The following is a 27,538-nucleotide window of genomic DNA, read 5'->3' as shown; positions in this document are numbered from 1 at the left end:
ATTTGACCACCATGGCTGGTGTGCCCCATTCAGATGTGATGGCACTTTCAGGTCTGTCAGATCCTCTCAAGTCCATGAGATTTGATGAGTGATCTGAGTAAATGATCGCTAAGTTGTTCATGTTATGGCACTCACATACAGTAGATCTGTGTTTCCCCAATGTATTAAGCAGAACAGTGCTTATTAATGTCAGGAGCATGGTTCATAAAAACCTCTGTAGTAGAAACATTAGTTGGCATAATATGTTGTAGAAGTTCTTGTTGTTCACTCTTTAACACATCAACATCTTTATGAACGGTTGGTGAATGTTACCTAAATCTATAAGGTTTCCTCTAGTTTTATCGGGTTAGCACATTGAGGGATGTAACATTTGACTCTATGTATAAGTTGTAAGAAAACCCAGTGGCTGTACAATGTTACATGTAGTGTTGAAAGTTGCCATGTTGTTTTCTCTGCTATCAGAAATATCACATATGCTAACTCAGCAGTACGGAATACGCCTGTTGTTATATAGCTTTTTAACAAATCATTGTATGTGTAATTGATGTAAATTCAGATGTTACACTGTAAAATGAAAGAATTTGTGTAAAAATTACCTTTGTTTTAGTTTTTAAATAAAAAAATAAGCAAAAAGCTTAATAGGCAGCCATGATATATTTATTTGTAGTTTTCACTGTGCCAGAAGTGATGCTGATCATTCTGACATGATGCCAGAAGATAAAATAATTGTACCTGTTAGAATAATAATGAGAAATTAGAAGTCCTTTCCTCAGTTTTCTCCTTAATACATGTACATGTGGCTGCATACATATGTACTTACAGTACATAACCTACAAAATGTCATCTGTGCGTCAGTCTTAGTGTTTAGTGGCCTTTGTGTCTGGTTCCATGATGTTATACAGCCAGTATTAATAAACATGTACAAGTGCCAGGAATTACCCACAGGCCGACTGCCAACTGGCTTCCTTTTGAGTGTGTCATAATTTTTTGTATGTATCCTGCTGATGTGTGGAGGTCATACTGATTGATGATGACTAATGTGGTGTGCCCATCCAACACTCTACTTACTGCTGCCGCAGCCACTCCTTCTTTGATGAACTGATGACAGGAATAAAGAAGTGAGAAAAAAAAGCCCAGGTCACTTTATCTCCTGCTGTCTGTCAACATAAATCTTAATTCAAATCAGCTCACATCAAAATGAGGCCCTCCAGTTCAGCTTGGAAATTTGCATGAAAGAACAACACTGTCAGAGTACTAAGGCACGCAGTCCCTCTTGTGATTGTTTTTCTCTCTCCTGGTTGTCATCACTCTCTCCCACTTGGGATCCTCCTGCTCCAGACCAGCGCCCGAAGCTCTTCTCCCTACGCCCCCTGGAGCTCTGGAAGCGGCCGGACCAGCAGACGTTCCAGCTGGAACAGCCTGGGTCGCGCCTCATCGCTCAAACGCCAGAAGCAGCCGTGTGGGGAGCGACGGTCGCTCCTCTCTGGGGAGGGCAGCTCCAGCTCAGAAGATGGGGAAGGTGGAGGAGATGGAGGAGATGGAGGTGGCGGTTTGATGGAGGAAGACGCCGCCTCCCTGGCTAGGACAGATTCAATGTCCCAGCCACAGAGAGGGCCACAGCACAGGAGGATGGAGTCAGTGGAGACTCGTAGCTCCTTAGATTTGCCACCTGATGCTCTGCTACAGGTAGGCCCCCTGCACCAACCATGATTTTGTACCACTGACTAATCTCTAGGGCATTGCTGAGAGTATGACACATCATTTGGAAAGCAATTGAAGTAACAGTTGGTTTGATTAATACCAAAAGCTACACAGACTCAATGTCTTAGTCACTTGACAGCAGTGGCCTTTAGTGATCATCTTAAAATTATATTATCAATTTTTATGGCACTCTTCATTGTTGCCTATACTCAGATGTTCTTCATGTCATAGGCCCTCTGTTAGCAGTAAATGGCACACTACACCCAATTTGCAACACGTAGCAGTGTGGGAACACACACAACAACTTGAGAACTTTTTTCAATCACATATTACAAACTAAAGTCAAATGAAAACAGCTTGTTTGTATGAAAATTTGCATTCACTCAGCTCCCAGGGCACAGTGGAACCCTGCTATTTGTCAAAATGAGAAATTGATTTATGGCACGAAACATCTTCCAGCATAATGCACCACTTTGAGTGCTGTCTTTAAAAAGCCAGTGAAAAGGAGAAAAGAACCAGAGGTTGCAAAGTGTTTATCAAATGTGTAAAGTTAGGCTATAACATTTGCATTTGTTAATGTGTAGTACTGCATGGGTTCTCCTTCTTCCCTATGTAGGTTCCCTACCTGCACTGTTCAGCCAGCATGCACAGCTCCAGACCCCCCTCACTGGGTCACTTACGGCCCTTAGAATACAGTGACTGCAATGGAAAAGGCTGTCCGTCAGCCCTGGGTCCCACACACGTCTCCCTGGAAGACAACACTGAAGACGAAAATGCAGAGGAGGACGCCAACCTGGTCAGTCTGTGTGTGTGTGCGTGCACCTGTGTGTACATACTATATGGACCTGTTCATTTGTTTCTATCTGTATTAACAAAAATCTCTCTCGAGGTAGATCCTCCATAGTAAGTACATGTTGGTAGAAGCGGTTATTAAAGGTTGGTTGAATTGATGTCAGAAGGACTCTGTCAATATACTGGGGCAAGAAACAGTGCTGTGTATGAACCCTCTGGAATGACCTGGTTTTCTGCATCAAATTGGACATAAATGATGATCTCATCTTTACCTAAGTCACATGTGTAAACAAACACAATGTTCTTAAGCTAACAACACACAAACAATTATAATCTTCATGTCTTTATTGAACAATGTCCATTAAACATTTACTGTGCTGGGGGGAAAAGTATGGATTTAATAACTGGTTGAAGCTCCTTTGGCTGCATTAACCTCAAAACAAGTGCTTCAAGTAGCTGTGGGTCAGACATGTCCGACATTCAGGAGGAATTTTGGACCATTTTTTCCTCACAGAGCTGCGGCTCAGGCATATTCTCAGGATATGTGGTGTGAACAACTGTCTGAGCTCATTCCATAGCATCTCTAGTGGGCTCTTTGGATTTTATTTGTTTGAAGTCCTTCTTGTAGATTTACTTCAACATTTAGGGTCATTGCATTGTTGCATCAGCCAGTTTGCACTGAGCTTTTGCTGGGAGACAGCCACACTGACATTATCCTGTAAGATACTTGGATAAGCATGGGAATTCATTTTCTCCTCGATGACAGCAGCTGTCCAGGCCCAGCACAGCACAGCAGGCAGCTCAGCAGCCCCGAATCATGAAACCTCACAGCTGGGATAATGTTTTCATGTTGGTCTGAAGTACTCTTTTTACACCATACACACTACGCAGTGCTGCGTGTTCTTCCCAGATAGTTTCATCAGCCCATAAAATGTGTTCTCAGAAGCACTGTGGTGTGTCAAGGTGCTCTTTAACAAACCTCAGGTATGCAGTGGTGTTTTTGGAGAGCAGCAGGTTCCTCTGTGGTGTCCTGCCACGGTCTCCATGTTCCTTGTAGCCACGCACCATGATTTATGTGTTGTTGGCTCATGAACAGAGATGCTGACCAGCTCCTTTGGAGTCAACTTTTGATCATATCAGTCATAGTAGCTCCAACCCACACCTCCAATCTGGGTTCATTGACTGGTTTGTTAACTCCTGACTCCTATTAGTTTTTGTTGTCATTAGTCTGGGAGTGCACTTGCTGTTTCTACCCTACACTGTGAATCCTTGAATTATGTATACAATACAGACAATAACAATACAGTGACAAGATAATATGCAAAACATGAATTATACTCATGTTTACCTACTGATACTTTTTTGTCAGTGGTTATACTGATATTCTAAAAATGAATGGGGGAAGAAGGCAGTTTTCTCTTGTACCTCTCCAAATAAATGTTATTTTTAATTTTAGGGGCATGTGTATGCTTATCTGTGCTATGCTTATCTGCATATTGTATTATCCAAAAAATATATTCTTTCAATGGGCCTTGTTTGATTCATACTAATCAAACAGTGTAAGAATGAATACATTCAAAAGCTTCTTTCTGTAGGGAATGATTGTGGCTCATAATATGCAACAAGAAGTTGTGTACATATGAATAATGAATGAACTGTGTACTCCTTACTCCCTGCAGGGACGTTTTGCCAGACTGTTCCGCTGGCTGGAGAAGAAGCAGCCAGAGTGGTGTCGACAAAGAGACACCTGGTCGCTGTACCTCTTCCCTCCAGACTCCAGGTATGATTCACGTCTGCATTTCTCTTCATAACTCTACATCTTTGCCCAGGTCTCATTTTTGCTGTTTTTTTTTAGGGAGTGTATATATAAATATATATGGAAGTTCTGGCTACACAGCACTGTTGTTTCCAAAAGGAAAACACTTGTAAACTCCTTCTTCCTGTGACAGTTAAGATAAATTGAGTTGTGTCTTTAAAAATAAAATGAAATATTAAAAATAAGCAGCTACTAACCTCTCTTTAAATCATTTTTTGTTATCAGTGTACAGGGAAAGACTGAGCCTTCATTCTTGACAAGAAATGAATTCTTAATATTGCATTTAGCTGACTGTAATGACAAACTCTCTTTCACTGTGATGTGAGTGCAGCTTTCCCCTCCCTACCAAAATGACCTATTTATGACCTATTACCTCCCATATTCTCACTGTACAAGTCTTTTATCTGAACATTTCTGCTGTGTCAGGGGTGAGTAAGCAGGAGCAGAGGGAGAAAGGGAGTTTCTCCTACCCAGTGCTGCATTTTATCTCAGCCACGTGCTAAATCCATTGCTTCCATTCCCTCGCTCCGTCTTCTGTCACTCCTCCCGTTGTAGGGCTTTGATCTGTACCTTTCTGCTGTCTGTTTGGAGGATATGGCTGTGAAGGCAACGCTCAGCAACGCGCTGGCCCCGGCCTGCCACCGCAGCACCATGACATGCTAATTAAACATCAAACAACAAACCTTCCACCCACCTAATGGGAATTTCAAGGATGAGGCCAGTCATTTTCTGCATCAACAGTATTTAAAGTAGCAGTTTTGTGATGAGGAAACATGTCAGCCACTGCAGCGGTGTACTGTATTTTTCTGATGTGGTTCTAATCAGTTTTGAACAACAATGGAGGTCTTTGGCATGGAGGAAAAAGCTGACCTAGGACTGACAGATTGACAGACATTACTTGTGAATAGAGGCAATTAATTGTTGGTTTTACTTTCTGTAGGCCTGTGGAGAGTAGCTACTGTATAAAACTCCTGTAGCTACTGTATAAAAAATGACCAACCTTATCCTTTTAATGTTAGCTGACACCAGAGTTGTGGCATGTAATGACTCTCATATGCAATATAATTATAATCCCCATCATCAGAATTAGTTTCACAAAAGATCTGACAGCAACACAGAAAGTATTAAAGTCTATTAAAATAAAATTACAAAACTATCAAGAAATCAGTACATATATCCCTGGTGTATGTTTTGACTTGTGTGCTTGTTTCATAATCTGACTTTTGCAACAAGAGACTATAAGCTATTATTTCTGTGTAGCTTCTTCCGGTTCTTTCAAACCAGGAACTCTCAATGAGACGAAAGAGACTGCTTTAGATTTTATAAAAAATAACCGTGCTGGTTTATTCAGAGGATCACAGGTAAAATTCACAGGACACGTCCAGAGCTCTCTCACCCCTCTACCTGCGCGCAGGCAGCAGAAAGCTGAGAAAGTCTGGACCCAACAACCTATATAATATTAATCATTTTTGGGCTAGCCCATGCTACAAGGGGCGTCAAACCGTGACGCCACCCGATAAGCAAGCTTTGCAGCTGCTCTATCGTTTAGCCAAAACATGAGGAAAAGTCAAGGTGCGTGACTGTTGTTTTCGTGGTGTGTATCTAAACAATTGGACATAACCTTACACATTAAGACAAATATTAAGACTAACATTACAGTTTGACCCTAAAAGCTCTTTTCCTGTAACCTTGGCGTGCCTGCAGTCCTCACTGCAGGCTGAATAGTTACAGCAAAGCTAGTCACCCTGTCTGCACTAAACATTCCTAGACAACAAATCTCTATCCACATCTATCTAATTAAGAAATAACCTAACAAGACTAAAAATGGAAGCTGACACCCAAGGTGACTGCTAATGTTGTCGATGTCTTCTGAAGCTAAGATGCTCTTTTATATGGCCAAAACAGTTTTATCCTCGTTTTATAAAATGGGGAATTATGTACAAAGCTGCAGAACCAATATAGTTCATATTTCACTAAACTGGGGAGGATTTACCTTTCAGTTTGACTTTAATTGTAAAATTATTGGAATGTAGCCACAATCTGCAGTTTATCAGTATGAACGTCGTACCTGTTGTTTTGCATTAAAGGTGTACAGTGTGCCTTTTCAAAAGTTCTCTTCTCTGCTGGACATATTATATAATTTGGAAAAGGTTAATAGGAAGAACTCCCTGTAGTCTGTTATTATCAAAGTATTAAGAAACCTGAAGGAGTTTGGCTCAAACCAGGCTTCTAGTTGGCTTTCAGTCACAGCAGGCAGCAAGGTTTGGCCATGGCTGAGTGTGACACCAAGGACATAGACTCTGCATGGTGCCCACTCTGGCCTTGAACCATGACGGACACCCGCCTGTGCTCACAATCACATCAAGAACAGCAGCGCAGCAGGAGACCGGAGTCCAGCGTCTTTCACATGGACCTGAGTTCACCTCAACGTGCCGTTATGCCTGCTGTTGTTACCGCTGCTGATTGCTGCAGAGAAAGTTTTTAATGAGCAGAGGAGTGGGTCGGCTATGTAGGCATATTGTTATGCAGTCACTACGATTAGACGAGCTTTCCACAAGAATGGGCTGTGTAAGAATAGTGGTCTATCCACATGGGTACCCGGGGTGTGCAGGGCTCCCTCAGGGTTGTGCATGTGGTCCTCTGTCTAACGTTGGATTATGTGGAATTGGACTGAACTTTGTGGGGGAAGTGGGTCACCTGAGCAGCTATGATAATAAGATGCAGATAAGAATGGGAGAGCCAGCAGGGAGGACATTTCAGAATTACAGTAGAGAGTGAAAGTAATGATCTGTGGCATTTTTATGTCGAAACTTTAAGTGTTGGTACTTTGCACTGCCAAGTGATATAATATAAAGTAACAACTGTTCTCTGCATCTGTCAGCTCTTTCCTCGGAAGCAATCATCCAACACACAGGAAATGATGCAGTTTATGTCTGAGGTTTGTTTGGAATGAACACAGTAAGAACTGAATAATCAGCACAAAAGGCTCTCATCTTTTTAAGCCATGCTCAAAGCAGCAAAGCAGAGCAGCAGCACTGACAGAAACTCAAACTTCTTCAGCAAAAAAATCCAAGATGTCAGACTGCCACTGGCGGGAGGTGAGTTCAGGGATGAACACAAACACCACAGAGATGTTCAAAGAATGAAGATGAAGAAATGATAAATGAGGTGAATTTGCTCAAATCAGCAAACATAACGGTCACTGTCAGAGTGCACAGATTTACAGCTTTGGTCAAACTTTATGACACTTGAAAAGTAACTGATCAGTTTTTAATTCAGTGTCAGCTGTCACGTTAGAAGCATTTGAAGTATCATCAGAGGGTAAATCATCAAAAAATTGTCTAAATCCTTTTATCAACATTCATCTGTCAAGATGTCAGTGATTTTTTTTTCAATCCCAGCTTTGGGAGAAAGGGCTATTTTTGTTTTTTTGCTTCAATGATTTTTTAAAATGGTTTTAGTTTGAATGTTTGAGAGTCTTGGGAGCCAGTTGAACGCAACATTAAAGCTCCGAGCCAGACCTTGGCCCTTTAAACCATGCAGAATGAGTTGACACTAGAGGCGTGTTTGCTATGTGTCCTCCCTCCCCTCCTCATCAAAGCTCTGGTGTGCAGACATCAAAGAAGAATTAGCTTTACAGTCTGTGTACTGTGTGAATAAAAATCACCACAGTGAGATAAAACACACTCACACATGCACACAGACTCAGCAAGTCTTGACACAATGATGTCTTTATAGCCAAAAATCCAAATCGTAGCCTCATAAAAATCACCCCCTGCTGTACACTGATATGAGCAATCAAAACATGGTGATGCACGGTTTGATCCTTCCCCTGTCATACAGTATATAACAAGCGTTCCCTCTTTTTTCTCTCTCTCTCTGTTGTCATTCATGTTGGGTAATGAAAGTCAGGCTTAATTAATGAGTTATAACTCTACAGCGGTTCATTACAGCATTGCTGTGTGAGACAAGCTTTTTGTTTAAATTTAGATCATTACTTGTATACTGTGCACACCGTTTCAGAAAATATTCATGTACAGTATGTAAAATGTAATATTATCCAGAACATGGTCTAGATAGGCATTTGTTTATGTTTGAGTGTTTCCACTCAACTACAATTCAGTGGGGAATATGTTTTACTCCACTAACTATCTGGCAACTTTAGTTACTGTGTAGGGTACTTTGCAGATTAAACTACCCAACACTCTAACATAGGTTAAATTAGCTCCATCATGACCAGCACTCAGGGCATTTTTGCATTATCCTTTCCAGATATATATGCAGATACATATGAAAGTACATCTGCAGTACTCCCATAATATTACTGATGTATAAATACGTAAAAACCTTTCAGTTTTCAAAAACTTTAATGCTTTGACACAAGCTTGTCTTCTGCTTCACTTTTTGTTTGCTTCATGTTTGTAGTTGTGTTTTATCTCTATATCCTACTCATGTATTAAGTACCTTCCACTGAATTTTGGATAGTGAAACACCAAGCAAGGGGATGTTTGTTCCCAGAGTTGGTGCTTAAGCGCCGAGAAACATCAAGCTGACATGAAAAAAACTACCAGCGACAAAGACAGACTGTTACATTGCCTCGCGTTGCGTTTATCTGGGCCAGTCAAGTTGAAAAAGGGACACTGGAACACAGAGCACAGACAACAGCCATTGACCAACTAGTACATACTGTATATTCTGTGCCTGCATGACAGCAATAACTCTCTCTACCAGCAGGTGGCAGCATCTGTATTTGCCATTCAGAAAGGGAAAGAAGAAGAAGAGCTAAACAGTGGAAATACAAGTGTAAACAAACCAGCTCTTGTTCAGCCCAGCTGCTGTTTATTGCTGCTTCTAGTCAAGAATATGTCTGTTAAGAAGTTACAAATGACACTGTCGTTCTCTGCCCTTGGTGTTTTGGTTGTGGAAGAAGAAAGGACAAACCACACTAAATGTGTGAAATCATGGATGGTACAGCGACAGGCTGAAGGGGGCTTCCTGAAGCATTCTTTTCTCCTGCATTGATTCACTAAGCTCAACGGCCAATCAGCGTGGTCTCTGTCACCAACAAAGCCCAACCGCCAATGCCAATTCAACATATCAAATTGATTGAAAGGCCAACAGGGTCCAACTAGTGGCAATGGTGCAGGACACACTAGGTATAAGCTCTGACAGACGAATTATGAATTTTAATGTAACGAATTATTACATTAAAATATATTGTGTTAGTTTGGTACAGGAGTGATTTCTGATCTGATGCCCCTTGTCAGCAGGATGAAGCTTTCATTGCTGTGGTTACAAATTTAAAAACTTGGTTAAAGTTGAAGAACAGTGGAGATCATGCTTGAAACAACACTGACTCCCCAGAAGGAATAAGATAAAGAAGTTATCAGAGGGTTTTTCATATTTGCACCAAAACACACACTTGTTGATTCACTCGTTTGGGTTCAATGGCATAACACACTGTACATCAAGCCCATTTCCAGTGTCACTGAAGTTTCAGGATTTCTGTGTTTTTTTGTCAGGTTTCGAATCCTGTGCAACAAGATCATCAACCACAAGATGTTTGACCATGTGGTGTTGGTCATCATCTTCCTCAACTGCATCACTATTGCCATGGAAAGGCCTCACATCAACCCCACCAGTGCCGTGAGTCTCAAACACAACCACTAACTCTTCTCCCTGTAAAGTCAGTGTCTGTCAAATTTTACAGCGTCAGCGTGACGCCTTCATAGTCTTCAATGACAAGCACAGAATAAAGCACAGAAAGAAAGTAAGAAAAGGAGAAAACAGGCTGAAAGAAATAGATGGGCAAAGAAACATACACTATATTTATGTATATATAGATACAGAAATTTTGCAGTTTGTGTAGAGTAGAGAAACTCGCTGTCACCTCAAATGCGTCTAACCAGAAATGGAGGAAAAAGGGAGAACGAACTTGTCAGCAAGTCCAACCGTGATGGCTGTTCAAACAAACACACACACACACACACACACACACACATATATATTTCCATTGAGAAATGGAGTGTGTAAGCAAGGAAGTGCTGCTGTTTGATTGTGAGCCAGTCGCTGTGGGTAATGTGTGCTATACTCTTGCATCTACCGTGCTGCATCATCAACACCACCACCTCCTTAGCTAACGCACCATCCCTTCAAAGAGTAGAGGGCTGGAAGGCATCCAACATACACACACACTCACCTAACTCCATGTTCTGTCCTTGTCTACTTCCAGCAGCTGCAGCAGAACACAGCCCAGCCGTTCCCTGCATAGACACAATAATTATCAGTGTTTGCATTGTTTTCTTTTTGAGCTAGGTGCTTTGTGGATGGCCCTAATCGCTGTTTGGTCTCTCTGGAACACTTTGTTCTGCTTGTTTTACGACTGAAACACAGAGGAGATGGTGGTGTTGTAATTGATTTAATTATCTGTGGGCTGGTGTCCACAGCTAATGTCCAGGAAAGGAGATGTTTAACAAATGGAGGTCACCACACAGACTGCCTGCTCTCATCGGGACAGAGAGATCACACACATACTTGTAGGATGATGCCTACTCTCTCACCTCTGCACACACACACACAGATGGTGACAAATTAGAAGAAAAAACCTGAATGTTTAACCCCTGCAGTGACAGGTGCACGTCTATTTACCACATGTCCCCTTAAAGAGAAGGGTCACTGCAAATCAAGTTGTTCTGAGTGATCACCTTTATCTGGTGGTGAAACATTTCTATGAATGGGAGTGGTCTCTTCCAGGATAACAGTGCCCCCATCAATAAGGCACAAGGGGTCATTGAATGTGAATTATCTGCTATGGCTTTCACAGTCATCAATGGCAAGGTTAGTAGTATGTGGTGGCCCAGCACCTCACTAAGACATATTATGTTGCCTGTCCTTTAATTTGTCACCAATTTGTATGTACAGTATATGCAACACACCCATAATACATGAAATCCACCACAGCAGCTGCTCGAACATTAAGATCAGAGAGCAGTATTTTCAAATGTACTTATCTTTTGTCAGCTTCCTGCCATGGCCACCATGTCCAGCCTGCGTCCGGAGGCCATTATTGAAATGAGATGGAAATGTGTGACGCAGCAAGCAGCTAGAAACAAGAGAATGAGCAGCCATTAGCATTTTAAGCTGTAATGCTTATTGCTCCAGGAAGATTTGTTTGTCTGTGTGGGTTGTTATAAATTAATAAATCTGATTATGAATCGATTTCCACTCACTGCTTATATAACTACCAAGCATACTGTATAATCTATCACTCTGTCCTACTCTTTGGACTTCACATCACCCATGATTCCAGCCTGACTAGTGACACGTAATATTCTCTAAATAGACATGCTGTCACTGTTACAGAGATAAGGTGTTTGAGTCCTAGCATTTTAACTTGGAATGCAGGCTAAATAATTAGTTTATTGTCCAGGAAGTTATGTCACACACTTTGTATTTGGCTTGTAGTCCGTTGCTGTTTTGGTTTGGCACTGAAGGTTGCCTGGATACTGTCTTCCTGTGGCTTGGTGGAAATGATTCAGGATGATTATACCACCTATTATGATTTATTATTTCTAATTTAGCTAGGGGACAATACATCTCTGTCTAGAGCTCTGGAGTGAGTTACTGTATATCATAATCAACAATATATAACACAGACTGGGTTTTCAGCTACTATGTCATCTGCTCTAGGCAACATTAAAATGGAGAAATGGAGCTACAGAGGCGACTGTGATGAAAGCTTTCCAGGGGCTGTGGTTTGGCTCTTGTCTTCTGTTGCTCAGGAATTTCGGAATGATTTGTAATTGCATCATTAAAAGCTTCATAATGTAAGATTTTCTTGTAATAATGCATTTTTGTTCAGTGATCTACTAATATGCTGCTGTCATTATACAGTTGTGTTCCTTTTTAAGTTAGGACTCACACTGAATCTGTCAGGCATCTGGGGCTTTCACTGTGGAGCGTTTCCACTCCATGTAAATTACCTACTGGAAGTGCCTCTTGGTTTAAGTCATAGCTGGCCTCTGTCATTATGCTGCTATAAACCAGACTGAGCTGGAGAAAGTTCTTGAGAACATCTGGTTCCCTGAGCTGTGGTCAGACGAACTGGATGATAGGCACTGCACAGGGACTAACACCACCACCACTGGAGATGAGAAATAAGCACAGTTTTATTCTCTTACAGTTGGTTTCTTTCAACCTACAACTAAAATATCCACAAATTGCAAAGAAAGTGTCCTGCTGCACACACTGAAAACTAAGTCTTAACTCCAGGGGGGTTATTTCAGCTTGCAAAAGCACAATTTTAAGTTGTTTTTGGTTTAAAATTTGGTTGACTAGCTAGCTAAAATGGCTCCAGCTATTTAAAGTTACATGCAATATTTCAGCTAAAAAACTAAATTTTAGTTGTTGGAGAGCAAATTCTTGATTTTTTTAATTTCATTTTTTCTTTTTAGTCATTTCATTTTGCCACATATAAAAAGTAGTATCAAGCTGGTGCTGTGCTGAATTTTTGTAGGCTAGCTAAAAGGCAAAAGCTGCTGACATACGATCATTGCTGCTTCACACCTGCCACCGTATTGCATGGCTGTAAATATTTACATGCAATATTTCAGACTAGCAAGGTATATAAAGAAAACATAACATATTACAGATGGTAATTTTATTCTACAGACCAACATTTCCAGCCTGTTACCAGAATGTGATTGAATCAACACCTAACTGAGTCAAACTGTAGATCTGGTGACTTTGTCTCATTAAGGCACACAGCATTGATGTCCACCTTGTCCCTTGTTCTCACTACCTTCCCTTGCTCCTCTCATTCCTTACCACATGCCTGTTAGTCCTGTTAGTTTGTAATGAATGAAAACTCATTCACACAAGACCGGAATTGCTGTTGTCAAGTCTGGAATTTATAAACCTACTTGACGGCAGCATTCCCAGTGATGTCATGTCTGACATTCCCAGAGACTTTGCTGTAAGACTGCCGTGTCCTTGTTTATGTGCGTGATTTTGTGTTCCTCGGAGCATGTGCAAGGGTCATGGGAAAGACAGTCACCTATACTCGCTCACAGGCACACACACACTCACATACTGTACATTACAAAGACGTTCAGTGGAAGCACAGGGTCGTGTCTCCTCAGACAGAGGGGAAGTAGAGTAAATAAGCAGTCAGTGAATGGGGTCTTACTCTCACTAGCCTGCTCGTTTTCTCTCCTCTGGCCTTGTTTATCTCAGTAAATAGGCTCCCATCCTCTCCTGAGTCATGCTGCCTCAAGCAACAAGGAAACATGAGAGTGTTATAATGTGGCTGTGTGTACATATAGAGTTCTAGTAGCTCAGTGCTGATGTTGTTGTGTTCATGATCACAGAATGCAAAGATGGTTTGCTGAAATGTTTTATAAAGGACCTGATGCATCATGGTACCAAAATACCAAGTTCAGTCTTGGTGCATCTCTATACCGCGGAAGCATTTGTACCACCTTGTTCCCAGTGCAGTTTGGTAGATTGTGGGATTTTATTTTGAAGCAGTTTATTTTGAAAGACAAAATAAATAAATAAATCACAAAATAAGCTTTAAGCTTGAACGCCAAATCAGATGCCTTGTTAAAATCTTTCTTGCAGTTCAACTAAAGAGTAAACTTTATTACTGCCTGCCAGTCATCATTAGTGAGCGCAGTGGGGGTGTTTGTACAAAGATGTTTCAGATAAAATATGAGATGAAAAATGTCTCACTCATAATCATTCAGCTGTGCATTAGATCGATTTAGAAGCAGACAAAATGTGACTTTATATATCATTAGAAGTAATAGCATTGACCCTCAACTCAACCAGGTTTCTCTGTTATGGTCTGGCAGGAGCGGATCTTTCTGACAGTGTCCAACTACATCTTCACATCGATCTTTGTGGCTGAGATGGCTGTAAAGGTAAGAGGCTCTAGAGTTCCACTGATGCACACCACCGTTTTTGCAAATGACGGTGATTATTTTAGCCAGTGGTTACCTAGTACTAGAAAATATCTTGGTTCTTTAGCATGTATTGTAGCTTGCATCCTATGGGTTGTGTCTTCTTATGGTTATCCTTTTAAATATGAGCATTCATCCATGAAGTTATCACTGACTTCTGCCCGTAGTTACTCAGATGACATCAGCTCTCATACCACAAGGTATTTGGTAGCACAGAATGTTGCGGTATCATAAAAACACCGGTTGTTTTCCCCCAGTTTTTAATGAAACAAGATGGGACACATCTGTGTTCACTCAAAACATTAAATGTTTGCATAAAATGGTGAATCCAGACCCGGACTCCAAAACTGCTCAGACACAAGGCTGCAGAGAAAATATAAAGTTGGCCTGATACCTGCTCCTACTTGACACCCACAAAAAACACACACAAAAACCAGAGTTAAAAGGGAGGACAGGGAGAGGAAGGGGAGGAAGAGAATGTGAGATTGAGATTCAGACAGGGAACACACACACATACACTCAAGGCTGTTTCATAATGCTTAGCAGAGGATTGTCTCGCTGTAATTCAAACAGCCCGGCTTTGAATGTAAGTCCGTACAGACATGGGAGGGAGCGAGCAAAGGCAGAGGGGGAGGAAAGTTCAGGGCGTCACTCACTTAAAGCCGCTTTCTCTATTTTTGGTTCCAGGACAATTGCTGGACTCACAGTCCACACACACACACACATTGTACAGAGCACTATGACTTCTTCAGGTGTAGTGTTTGGTTATCAGCAAATGTCAAATCAAAACGTACCACTCTCACAATAACACCATGAAAAATGTGACATTGCAACTTTTTTCTCAATCAAAAATTGAAACCAGAAGTAAATGGTTAGGTTTAAGCACAGAAACCACACTACAAGGTCAGGGTTAAGAGACAGACTAGACACTTATGGTTAGGAAAAGGCCCTGGGGTTGGTTAAAACACTTTGAAACACTTAAAACTCAATGCTGGACATGAGCTCCGGTTGTTTGTTTGATCCGTCCATCCGCCACAGCCACCACTTGCTAGTGTTTTTAGTATTCTAAAGTTCCAAACTGTCTTGAAACAGCTTTCAAAGGACAGTACATGTTAGTTTCTGTCTACATGTTAGTTGGTGGCAGCAATGCATCTATTCCTTGTTGACAACCTCGATAAAAAACCATGAGGAATGGCATTTTGGTGCAATACATAAAATGTTGCCATGTCACAATTTTACAGCCATCACTGTAACACTACTACATTTTATACCGTCGACTAGCGTGGCTACTATACATTTTGCTGTGAGACTGGGCTGGAATAATTCTTTCAGCACTGGTTAAAGCACTTCTATAAAAACAGAAGGACCTTTTGCATAGTGTTACATTAATACATACAGTTGTTACATAATGGACAATTAAAACGTACTATGTATTCCTGAACTGTAGGTAGTAGAAGTACACAGTACTTCTACTACCTACAGGTTTTCAGGTCAAGTGTAATAACCTCAGAGTTGTAGGTATAATAGTAAAAGTACTTAAATAAGGGCACTTTGTTCCACTGCTGAATTCAGTTACACAACATGAAGCATCAGGAGAAGCCATCTGTCACTGAGGCCTGTCTTTGTTCATAAAGTTTCATGAGACACATTGTTCATATACAGTACACTATAGTCGCTGCTGTTTCACACTGACTAGCACCAGCTAATGTAATCAATCCTCCTTCCACATCCCTCTCTCATCTTCTTAGGTGCAATATGTGTTTGGAAATGCATAAAGCACAAATAATTGTCTTTGCCTGATTTAACAGGCTAAAACAACAAAGTCAGCCCATCCCTATTATTTTTAATTGCTTTACAGGCACAACCTATAGAATTAGAAATAAGCGTTTCTGATCTTTGTTGCCAAGCTCTGAGTAATCACTCGCTCTACAGAGTCAATAAGATGAGCTTATGGGACATTAAGCATCGACTCCCAATTAATATAACGATGCCTTCATAACAAACAATCCTGAAACCGCACAGATAGAAATAGATATTGAATTACTGATTTGTGTACCACTTCATGGTGCTTGTATTTTGGGTTAATATTGAATTTTAAATGCACCCAGGATAAATTTGTAGCTCAGCAGTTAACCCTGTTGCATTATCTGCTATGTCAGTAGCACACTCTACAGCTTCTGCTATGTCTTTATATGTGCCATACCTCCTTGTCCAGATTGTAGCAATGGGCTGGTGTTTCGGAGACCAGGCCTACCTGAGGAGCAGCTGGAACATACTGGATGGGATGTTGGTGATGATTTCTGTTATTGACATCCTGGTGTCTCTCATCTCCAACTCGGGGACCAAGATCCTGGGCATGCTAAGAGTGCTGAGGCTGCTGAGGACCCTGAGGCCACTGCGGTGAGTGGCACTCCCAGCAATGCCAAAACGCATAAACAAACAAACACTCAGAAGACAGTCAACCATAATAAATCATAAAATGAAGTCTTACCTTTTGTACAATAAGATCTCATACAAATTAGTACTTGGACATGTTTGGTGAGCAGTACTGAAATACCACTACCCACCCAACACAAATAGTGTATAAAAGCTTAAATCACTCAAGTTCCCCAAGTCATGGGATCATAAAAGTGCATGATGAATGTTTATTTTAGGAAGGAGGTGAAACAAACTGAGCTTTCTCTCAGCTTTGACACTATACCACCTTCTGGGGCCTTTGGGAAATGTGTGTGTAGGCATTTACTTTAGAGTGCATTCATGCATGTGTTATTGTCAGCATGTACACAATTGCACAGTTATGTTTATTTGAGCGGAAATAAGGCAGAAATCATCAATTTGGGGACTGTTGTGCTTATGTCTAAAAATGTGTGTGTGAAAGAAAGAGAGTGAGAGAAATGTGCATCTTTGCGTGAGATCAAATGGGCCTTACATGTGTGTGCAGTCTTTTCGCTTTCACTTCAGTGTGTGTGTTGGTGTGTGTACATGTTGAGCCATTTGAACGCATGTGGCTTCATGCTTTATTTGGCACGCAGCCGTGTGCTCGGTGCCTCATCTGGTGAAGGGGAGCCTCTCAAGCCTTTGCCCCCTATTGAATATTTATCACAGTTCTCATGAAAAGCACAAAAATCAAATATTCATTTTCCTTCTGCCAGATTAACCCACTAAACACCACCGAGCTTTCCTCTCTTATTCTTTGCTTTTTCAACTTTCACCTTTGAAGTGAGAGGGAAATCTTTGGCAGCTCCCAGCCTTCACAGTGCTACTTTCCTCTTTGAGTTCATACTGTAATGTTTGTGTGATGGTGGTTTTTTTATGTTTTTATGTGCTTGATATTCTTCTTGTGTGTATTTGCAACATACTCTCTCTTGCTACGTGCGTTTCTCTGTGTGCGTGTGTGTGTTTCCGTCACACCACAGACCTCATAAATTCCAGTCTATTACTACTCAGTTGGAGTTTCATTGTTTGCGCCATCAGTAATAGAAGTAATAATAACATTAAATTCACCAAGTTAATTGAGGTCTGGCAACATTGCTAGAGTCAGACAGCAAGAAACAGGAGCAGTCAGGTCATCATCATACATTCATCCTCCCCCACAAGGCGACGCCAAGCTCAGCGTAGCAGGGAGGGAGGAGTGACAAGTATCTTTCCCCTACAGGAGAGACTTGACTCAAGAGGCCAGTATACTCCACCAGAAATGTTTTTTGGATGGTAAAAAAAGCTTTGTGCGACCATTCCTGTAACTTAAAGACGATCCAACATTCACAGTCATTTCACTCTCTGATGGGCCAGCTATGTGGAGGTGAAATAGGAGCCAGGGTTTGAACTTCTCTCTCTAGCTCTTTGTTTTTTTTTGTTACATCCCTGTGACCTCTATGGGCTGTAGTAATTATGACAGAAAGTGAGAAAGTTTGTGTTAGGAGGAGGTTGGGGTTGGGTGGCTGGATAAGGAGAGAGGTGTTTGATTCTAATGTGAAACGCTGTGTTTTTTATTGATGAGTGTTTAGTCTTTTCCTTAATTAGTTAACAAAACCAGATAAACAGTTGCAAGTGAAATGCTAATGTGACATTAGAGAATGAACCTGTTGTCAAACAAGGGGCTTTCTAATTTGATTTGGTGCAACTGTGACAAACACTTGAAGAGAGTACCTGATTCAAATTGCTGCTGATTCTTCTGTCTCTAAGTCATTCTGCTGTCCTCTCGCCTGTAGTTAATCCCCAGAGGGCAGCAGGGTTGAGGCTGGATTAATGTCTTGAAGGTTTTAAAGTCAGATTAGAAAATATGCAGCAATTACGGGAGGAAATTGGACAAATTTAATGTGTGGGAGAAATATTACTGGGAGCAAAGGGCAACTATTTCTTTAGGGAGTGATGTTTTCAGTTTTTGAGAAAAATACAAAATGGCAGGGAGAGAAATAGGATTAATAAAACTGTGAAGACGGGCAGAGAGTGAGTGAGAGAAACAACAGAAGGCAGGAAAAGAAAGAGGGGGAAAAGGAAGGAAATGGAGCAGCTTGGCTGTCTTCTCCGCTGAGGCGGCATATGAGTTACAGGAAAGTAATACTATCAATTCATTTTTTAAGGTGGTTATTAACTTTCAATCCAAAAGGAGGAGCAGAGCATTAATGGCTATAGCATATTAAACTGTTAGTGTGCTGCTGTGGGTTTACTGGATGTCTTGGGTTTAGTGCGCTGCAGGTACTTAAGACCCTGTTGGAGATTTTTCAATCTGTTCAACACAGAGTGGAATTATTGCCTGGGTTTCCTTTAAAAGCCATACTTCTGTTTAAGATGTGAATAAATATACCACTGCCCATGGACCACACCATGGCCTGTCTCTATGTCAGCCCTGTGATAGACTAGCGACCTGTCCAGGGCATACCCTGCCTCTGGCCCAGAGTCAGCTGGGATTGGCTCCAGCCCCTCCGTGACTGTTTGCAGGATAAGCAGCATTGATGATGGATGGATGGACCATAGAACAGCATGTTAGACATGCTGTTCTACTGCAACACTAAACAACACAAACAGTCATCCAGCCATCCATATAAACTCTTCACAGAAAGGCCCTGGTCAGCCATGAGGTTCTAACCTGGAACCTTCTTGATGTGAGGTGACAGCGCTATGCACTATAACACCATGTCGTCCTACAGACAACCATACAGTGTCAGAAAGGTGGGGTCTCTTCAGGAAGATACCTCTGTTTTTTGTAGTAGGTGTACCATTTGTTAGGTTGTGACAAAAGAAGTGCAGCTATCGAAGGACAGAAGGATTAGCAAGAATGTGTTTCTGATATTTAGGCCTTAGTGTTAATGAGAAACCACTTCTCTCTCCCAAGTGGCCGTCACCATGTGCCAACACAGATGCAGATTCAGAAAGGTCATAAAATGCAGCAAAGCTAATGGCTGCTATGTTCTGTAGATGATGTCACCAGAATGATCTGGTCTAATTGTTTAAAACATTTAGCCTAGTTTAACTTCATTTAATGTGGACATTCAAGAAGATTTGAATACATTTGTTTCAAAAGGTTACACCAAGGTACACTTTGATGCATCTTTGTTTCGGCCTGTAACATTCTGCCATAGTGGTTTGTCATTCCTGGTTCCTTTGCTTAGCTTCACTTAAGGTGTTGATACACATTATGATTGAGCCATTAATGAATGTGATTATGGTGTGACAACTGAGCGAACCAGGTTGTACCAGGTCTGTTCCATTCTGGGTCAGACACTGGGCAGACAAAATCATATTTAATGTTTGATATATGAAGGTTCTAATACTAAGACTAATTATGTCCCAGTTGTTCTTATGAAGAATTTATTAAACATGGTTGATATTTTCACTGTTGGCAAAATGTCACTTGAGTGTTGGCCAAGTGAGATGTACTGATAAATAAACTGGTTTGATATGTTTCCCTCAGCTCCAGTTCCCTCTGTAGAATCTACAGTCTGCTTTGTCAGTGTGTTGTCTAGTGTATTTCCTCAGTTGGAAATTTTATGCTCCTTTCTAACTGTCAGACTAAATGATGTGCGCAGTACCATTATCTTCATTATTAGTGGTGTTCATTGCAAATCAGCTGCCCAAACTCCATTATTTTCTCTAAATAAAGAAGTCTGTTTGTGAAATGTCTTTGAAAAATTGTGTAATTAAAGCTAATCAAAAATAATTTGTAGTGGCTACACAATCATCCCAATATAGTGTATCTCTAGCACAGTTTTCTGTTTTATTAAGCAAAGCGTTTAAGCAATAAAGGTCAGAACACTTTATACCAAAAACTCTGAATTGTGCCTGTTAAAGCAGAGTCAGCTTTGTGATCCATAAAGCCTATGTTTGCTTCAGCTTGTTGTCACTCCAGTTCAACATGCTTTCACTGAGGGTTTAAATCATATACAAGCTCCTCTGTGTTTTCCCCTCTGGCAGCACAGTGCATGTGGGGTTCACACAGGCAGCATTGAAGGCACTGACTCAGGAATAATAATCAGTCAACAATCATTTATGTGCTCACAGGTTGAAATCCATGGTCTCTTGCCACTTAGGCAGTAGATGATGTCGACTGTAATGTAGGCGAAAACTTTGCACTACACTGTTTGTGTGTATTCTTGTATTTCTGCAAATAGGTGACTTTCTTTATGTGAATGTGTTTGTGTGTAGATGTCTTTTGCGGATTGTTTCTCGTTAAAGATAATAATGGTGGCTTTTACATTGCACAAGACAGGAGGGTTCTCTGGGCTGCCCTGGCATGTTTATGCATCTGTGTGTTTGACAGAATGATGCATTAGCTTTGTTTAATAGGGCACACACACACACACAAACACTTCAGCAGTCATTTGTCAACCCCACAACCTGAGCTGAGGGCCGGTCTCAGGGAAGGCCCAAAAGATAGTTACCCTCTGTCACCATGTGGCACTTTTATGTCACACAACACCACCTACACCTCGTTGACAATTCATCTGCAATCTAGAAATTCTGCTCCAGCTCCTCCTGTCCGCCACTGGGTGTAATTAATTGTCCCCCGCCGGACCCTCAGGCATCACTGCAGGTGGATTGATCTAAACAGATTTGTAGTGTGTGTGTGTGTGTGTGTCTGTGGGATCAGGGCTGGTCAACAGCTTTGTTTACTGGAAACCCCCCATGGTTGACCCCTGTCAGCTCAGCCTCTGAGCTCATCCGTCACTTAATGATGATGTAATTATTCCAAGGCTTCCATTGGCTAATTTATGTGCTTGCTTGCTAGTGTGTACATTTTTTGTCCCTTGTTTCTGACAGCGTTGACAGTGGCCTGTTGGTCTTCAGTTCTTGTTACCATTGCTAACTCTGAGAGACGAGCCAGTCCAAGTAACTTCAAAACAGTGCTGATTTATTCAAAGGATCACAGGTAAAATTAACATTACACGCTCAGGTATCTTGCACCTCCAAACTGCTCCCAGGCAGATGTAAGATGAAAGACCCTGAACCCACCAGGCCTATACATTATATCCCCTCGGTTGGGCTAGCCCCATACTACACAGAAATGTCAACCGAGACGTCTCTGTTGCCAGCTTTGCAGCTGGTCATAGCAGTAGTCAAAACATGAAGTAAATCAATGTGTGTGTGTCTGTTGGTTAAGTGGTGTGTAGCTAAAAACATTCTCACAGACTTCTAGTAACATGTCGTGACTTAAACATAAGAACATATTATGGCTAAGGCTACAGTTATACATGTCATAATAATAATATTGAACACCCTGTCTGCTGACAGTCATCCACTCTTCTCTCTAGTTATCCTTGACCAGATGTACCCTGTAGAAACTCATAAGCATGCCTAAGCATTTAACAGTCTAACTAGACATCCTCTCTCCACTAAACATTTCTAATACATAAAGTATCTATCCAATTTCTATCTGACTACAAATACCTAACAGGCCAATTAACTCAGCATGTAATTTCCATTCTTTAAGTTATATGTGTGACAGCTAAATTCACTAGCTTCCCTCATGTAGCCGGCGGGTACAGGAGCAGTGAGTGGCAAAGTTTGATAGTCAAAGAGGAAGGACGGCTGTAGGTTGGAAGAAATTTACACAGGAAGGTGAAGCAAGAAAGAAAGTTGAGACAAAAAAGCAAGAAAACAGCAGCTGCTTCATTTTTTGTTCCCTGTGTATCCCTGCAACACAACAGCCCTCCTCTCCTCCCTCGATTCTCTATTTCTATCTCCCAGCATCGCTTAATTACACCCAGTGTTTGCACTGTGGGAACATGCCTGACACTTACTGCCCTACTTGTTGTTCTCTTTCCTCAGTCTGAGGGATATGCTGGTGGAGTAGGGAGATGGGTGGTGCATGTGTGCAGGTGTTGTGCACGGGGGCTACTTCCTTCCCACTTCTTTGTATAGCACACAAAACAAGGACATGCTGTGAGCTGCTGGGAAATTATTTAGAGCGATAGATTAGAAGAAACAAGTTCTAACATTGTCTCCCTCTGGCTCTGTCCATCCAGCTCCTCCTCATCCGCCTTTTCATGTCATGTTCAAATAGACATTATAGCAGTGGGTGTCCTTCACATTCTGCATCGTCAGAGTGTATTGACTCATAATAGCGACCTCATCTCTCTGTCGTTTCTTTCCTTAATAAGCCTTTTCACTTCAGCATATTTGTCAGAGTGGAGCTCAAAAGGAGAACGTGATGTTAAGAGACAGAGAGGTTATGTGGGTTTTCATATCCAAAGCAGCAATGTGTACATTAGTGTGATGTAAGGGACTGAGCTGGACATTTCTGTCTTTGATGGACTGTTTTCCCCAACAACTTGCACCTTTTCTTTTGTTTACCACATTTATGGTTTTTGATTACTTCTCAAGCTACATTTGCTTCTTCCTGTAAATTTTCTTACTTCATAAGCTACTGAGTGAGGATAAGCACTTGGATGAAATAGCAGCAGGTTAGCTGTGTTGAAGTTTAAAAAAATGAAAGGCAGTACATTTGAAACATAAGTACAACTAAAAAAAGATTTTGTATTTCTATAAGTGGTGTAAAATTGTGGAATAAGCTAAGGGAGGACTTAAAATATTGTACTAGCATAGAACAGTTTAAATATAAATACAAAAGGGTTTGTAATGCAAGATATATGAATGAGGAGGCGTGATGGCGGATTAGACTGGAGTATTGTTGGTGTGGTGTATGAAGATAATATTTTATGTATAGACACTGAATATAAACTTGTGACACCGGAGAAAGTTCCAGACATTTGTGCTGCCTTTACACTGGCTGTGGTTTTCTGAATTTTTTCAAATTCAACCAAAAAACAGAGACAGTCCTGAAGAAATGTCTCACAGTGTTTAAGTATAGCTTCTGTTTTGTGTTTTTGTAAAGTTGGCTTGACGCGCGGTGATAGGATTGATATATGGGGGTTGTTGGGGACTTGCACTGCTGTGGGTCTGAGTGTCCGGTGTTGGGCTAATGGTACCACGGTCTAAGAAAGGGGGTAGGACTAGATAAGTGTATACTTCTTCCTACTCCCTTTCAAGCATGTACTATTGGAATGTTGTGATGTCTTATGTGTATTGGTTGAAATGTCGAATCAATTTTGTTTTTCACAATATCAATTTTCTTAGTTTTACATGCTTGGAAGAAACTTAAAAAAAAAAAAAACATTACCATACATGGCATTTGGCTGTGAAAAACACATTCCTCGACCCTTTAATGTACACCTTGAACTGCATTTCTAGTTCATTAAGGTGTCATTACACTTTATATGTATTATTGCCTAGAAAATGAGCCAAATCTTCTCATAATTGACAAAAATTGGAGTTAGATCCTTGTATTTACAAAGAAATTCAATGTGAACAAGTTCTCATATGAGGATGCACTACCAGTCAATGGTTTGGACACAACTTACCATTTCAACCAATGGGAGAGTGGGTACAAACTTGTGACAGGTAGTGTAACAACACTAATCCTAAAAGGAGCCACATGCAGATGCAGTTCTTGAATTCTGACTAAAGGTCATAGACAGTACTGCATACCAGCCTGGTTTTCAGTAGGATACCAAGAGAGGCAGTGAGGTGAAAAGGGAGGAGGTGTAGCCATATGCTCATTATTCTCTTATTAGGGCTATTGATCAGTGGACTTGGCTCCTTATTAGCTCATGTCTCTTTATGCACTATTGACGCTTACTTCATTCAACTGTGTGCTCAGGGAACAAATGCAATGCAGATAAAGACTGATTAGATGATTACCTCGAAAGCAATGTTGCATTGTCCCATTGTTGTTTTTTCCTCTCTTGTTCATGTTCTCCTTATCACATCATATTGACTTTGGTGTGTGTGTGAAAGTTGTATTTGCATGCTCATGCATAAACATCTCTATTTCCTGTGTAAAAGCCCATGTAGTGCATGTGTCTATTGAGAGGCTCAGCTGCAGTGCAGAGCCATGCTGGCACTAATTAAACATCCTCATCAGTCCATTGGCTTAATTAGGTGTGTCTGTTTTCCTAAGTGAAAAAAAAGCAGAAAGAGGGAAAGTGAAGACTTTTTTAAAGACAAGAAGCGGGTGAAAAAGAAGTTAAACTGTATGTGAGTTAACAAGTGTTTTGGTCCTGAAATGTGTTCACATCAGTCAAGATTCTTCCCAACTGCAATAAACAACAAATATAAAAAAAGAGCATATTGTAAGTATGTGTGCACAAACAGGGTGAGGGCCTAGAGGGATGTGAGGAGGTTAGAGGTTGGAACACTGCTCCATCTGGTCTGAGCTGTACTATAAGTGGCCTAAGATGCCATGCAAACACATATACGCACACAGTGCACTAATATGCTATTACTGTACATGCTGTATTCTAGCGTGATCAGCAGAGCGCCAGGGCTGAAGCTAGTGGTGGAGACCCTGATGTCGTCACTGAAGCCCATCGGCAACATTGTGGTCATCTGCTGCGCCTTTTTCATTATCTTTGGAATCCTGGGAGTCCAGGTGAGAGGGGACGTGAGGAGAGTCAGGATACAGACAGAGATCTCCTGAGCTTCACTGTAATATAAAGGGCATGTCTGTGTGTTCTTTCTCCAGCTCTTCAAGGGGAAGTTCTTCGTTTGTCAAGGGGAGGATGCAAAGAACATGACTAACAAGTCAGACTGTTTGCAGGCCAACTACAAATGGGTCAGGCACAAGTACAACTTTGACAACCTGGGACAGGTACAACCTCAAAAATGCCAAGATTTCTGGGAAAAAAACGAATTATCTGATGAACTACTTGAATGTGATGTTCACAAGCTTTGTCTGTATAGAATTTATGTATATTTCTTCCTTTGCTTTTTCTCAGGCCTTGATGTCTCTGTTTGTTCTGGCGTCAAAAGACGGCTGGGTGGACATTATGTATGATGGACTGGATGCTGTAGGAGTTGACCAACAGGTCAGTCTGTGCACAGGAATACACATGTACACAGATGTAAAATAAGTACAGGGTACATGTCACAGCATTTGGCTGTAGTTGAATCATTTGGGACAATCCACACAAAAATATCTGCTGATATTCTCTGTTTCCAGTCATTTATAAGTTAGAATTGAATATGCACATGGAGTAAAAAGGCTTTTGAACATCTATAAAATCATCTCTATCCTGTTTTCAGCCAATAATGAACTACAACCCATGGATGCTCCTGTACTTCATCTCCTTTTTGCTGATCGTGGCCTTCTTCGTGCTCAACATGTTCGTGGGTGTTGTGGTGGAGAACTTCCATAAGTGTCGACGCCACCAGGAGGCCGAGGAAGCCAAGCGCAGGGAGGAGAAAAGATTGAAACGCATGGAGAAAAAGAGACGGAGTAAGGAGAAGGAGCTGGCTGGTCGGTAGTCTTTCCACATCTTTCTGAGTCCTGCTTGATTTGAGCCTGAGCCTTGTTTTTCTTTTTTCTTATTAATTTGGTTTGGCCAAATTGAAAGAATGCAATTAGTGAGCTAGTACCAACAATAGTTGCTACGCTCATCCTCTCTTAGCCAGAGGGTGATTCTGGCTTGTTTTTGTTGCAGTCTGGTGGTCACCTACTTTGGCTCTGCAGACTCTGCTACAAACTGTGGAGGCTCTTCTTTACCTCCTGCAGCAAATTGATCAAGCTGGATGTTAAGAAAAGCTTCTATAATCAGCCAGTTTGCAGAGTTAGGACAGCTGACTGCCGGTGTTAGCCCCCTCCCTTTCCCTCCTCTCTTACCTTGCCTTGTTTACCGTAGACGTTGTGCTTGGGATGGCCCCTTGGAGCATGCCCAGTGCGTGCTGACAGATGGAACTTGCATGGTGGTGGCTATAGAGAGCTAGAGGGAGGGGGAGTTGTTGATCATTTAATGGCCCTGATCAAAAAGACGATGACTCCCGCTCCCTTCCCCTCTTCTGCGTATGGTTTAGTACAGCCGCTGGGGCAGGGAGATACCACAATGTGGAAGATAAGTAGAACGAGTTTTCATGTAAATAAGAGATGAAATTTGTAGAAGTTAGGGATAATTCCCTCCCTGGACACCCTCCCCTACGGCTGTATAGGAGTTGGTGACAAACTGCTTGGTTTGGTTTTTATTATTTCCACTGCCTCCTATGACTAAAACACAAGCATTAGCATCTACTAGCATAAACCTTGTACTTACAGTTCTCTATCAACTTATTCCTAAGGCAGCTGTACAAGGAGCAGTGGACGCTATTCATTTATTAGAGCTGTAATAAAATTCCCTTTGATTTCCTACTCTATGATCATTTTATTTGATGACTGGGATGCTTCTGTCAAACTCTTGAGAAATACAGATGGACATCGATCTTCTTTTTTCAGGAGGCGTCTGCCAAGGGTATCTGACCAATCAAGAAACTCTCCCAGACCCCTGTACACTCTTACACATGTTACACTTTATACTTCAAGAGGTCCTTCCCTTTTTCTTGAACTCACATAAGACTTTTCATATTTCTAAGTTTGTTTTCCCTGTTTTTGATATTTCTTTTCTTGACTTTTGGTTGTAAAGTGTCTTCCTTTTCCTGGCCTAGTATTTTTTGGCCAAGAAACCTTTTTAATGCACAATGTTGTTTAGGGTAAATAAAAAGGCAAGGTTGCTCAATAAAGAGATAGCTTACTGGTGCAACTCAGTAGACTACAGTTCTTAAGGTGGTTGGTTTGCGAAGATTGTTTTGAGAGTCAAAAGGCTTCTTGATCATTATAAAGCAAAAAGTGAAAGTGTTAATTCATGGAACTGGACTCAGAATCTCTGGAAAGACAAAACGTAGGAACAAAAACCAGCTTAATCTTTCATCGCTTCCTTCTGACCTTACTCCATCCCTCTTTCCC

At 41.3% G+C, this 27,538-nt stretch overlaps 1 protein-coding gene across 8 annotated transcripts in view; it reads left to right on the top strand.

Moving 5' to 3' along the window:
* cacna1g (calcium channel, voltage-dependent, T type, alpha 1G subunit) overlaps positions 1-27,538 on the top strand; it is a 254,312-nt gene that overhangs the window by 183,509 nt on the left and 43,265 nt on the right. For 6 of the 8 annotated variants that reach the window (XM_020622050.1, XM_020622048.1, XM_020622047.1 and 3 more), the window contains 10 exons: positions 1,339-1,686; positions 2,318-2,497; positions 4,173-4,273; positions 9,832-9,955; positions 14,164-14,232; positions 16,487-16,671; positions 25,072-25,198; positions 25,292-25,417; positions 25,545-25,634; positions 25,852-26,044. In XM_020622050.1, coding sequence (XP_020477706.1) covers positions 1,339-1,686; positions 2,318-2,497; positions 4,173-4,273; positions 9,832-9,955; positions 14,164-14,232; positions 16,487-16,671; positions 25,072-25,198; positions 25,292-25,417; positions 25,545-25,634; positions 25,852-26,044 — 1,543 coding nt within the window. Of the gene's footprint in view, positions 1-1,338; positions 1,687-2,317; positions 2,498-4,172; positions 4,274-9,831; positions 9,956-14,163; positions 14,233-16,486; positions 16,672-25,071; positions 25,199-25,291; positions 25,418-25,544; positions 25,635-25,851; positions 26,066-27,538 lie in introns of all 8 variants that reach the window. The other 2 variants (XM_020622042.1, XM_020622045.1) reach the window with 1 other exon arrangement.

This window comes from Monopterus albus, unplaced genomic scaffold (genome assembly GCF_001952655.1).
Source record: "Monopterus albus unplaced genomic scaffold, M_albus_1.0 scaffold271.1, whole genome shotgun sequence".
NCBI lineage: Eukaryota > Metazoa > Chordata > Actinopteri > Synbranchiformes > Synbranchidae > Monopterus > Monopterus albus.
This window is presented reverse-complemented; position numbering and strand designations above follow the sequence as displayed.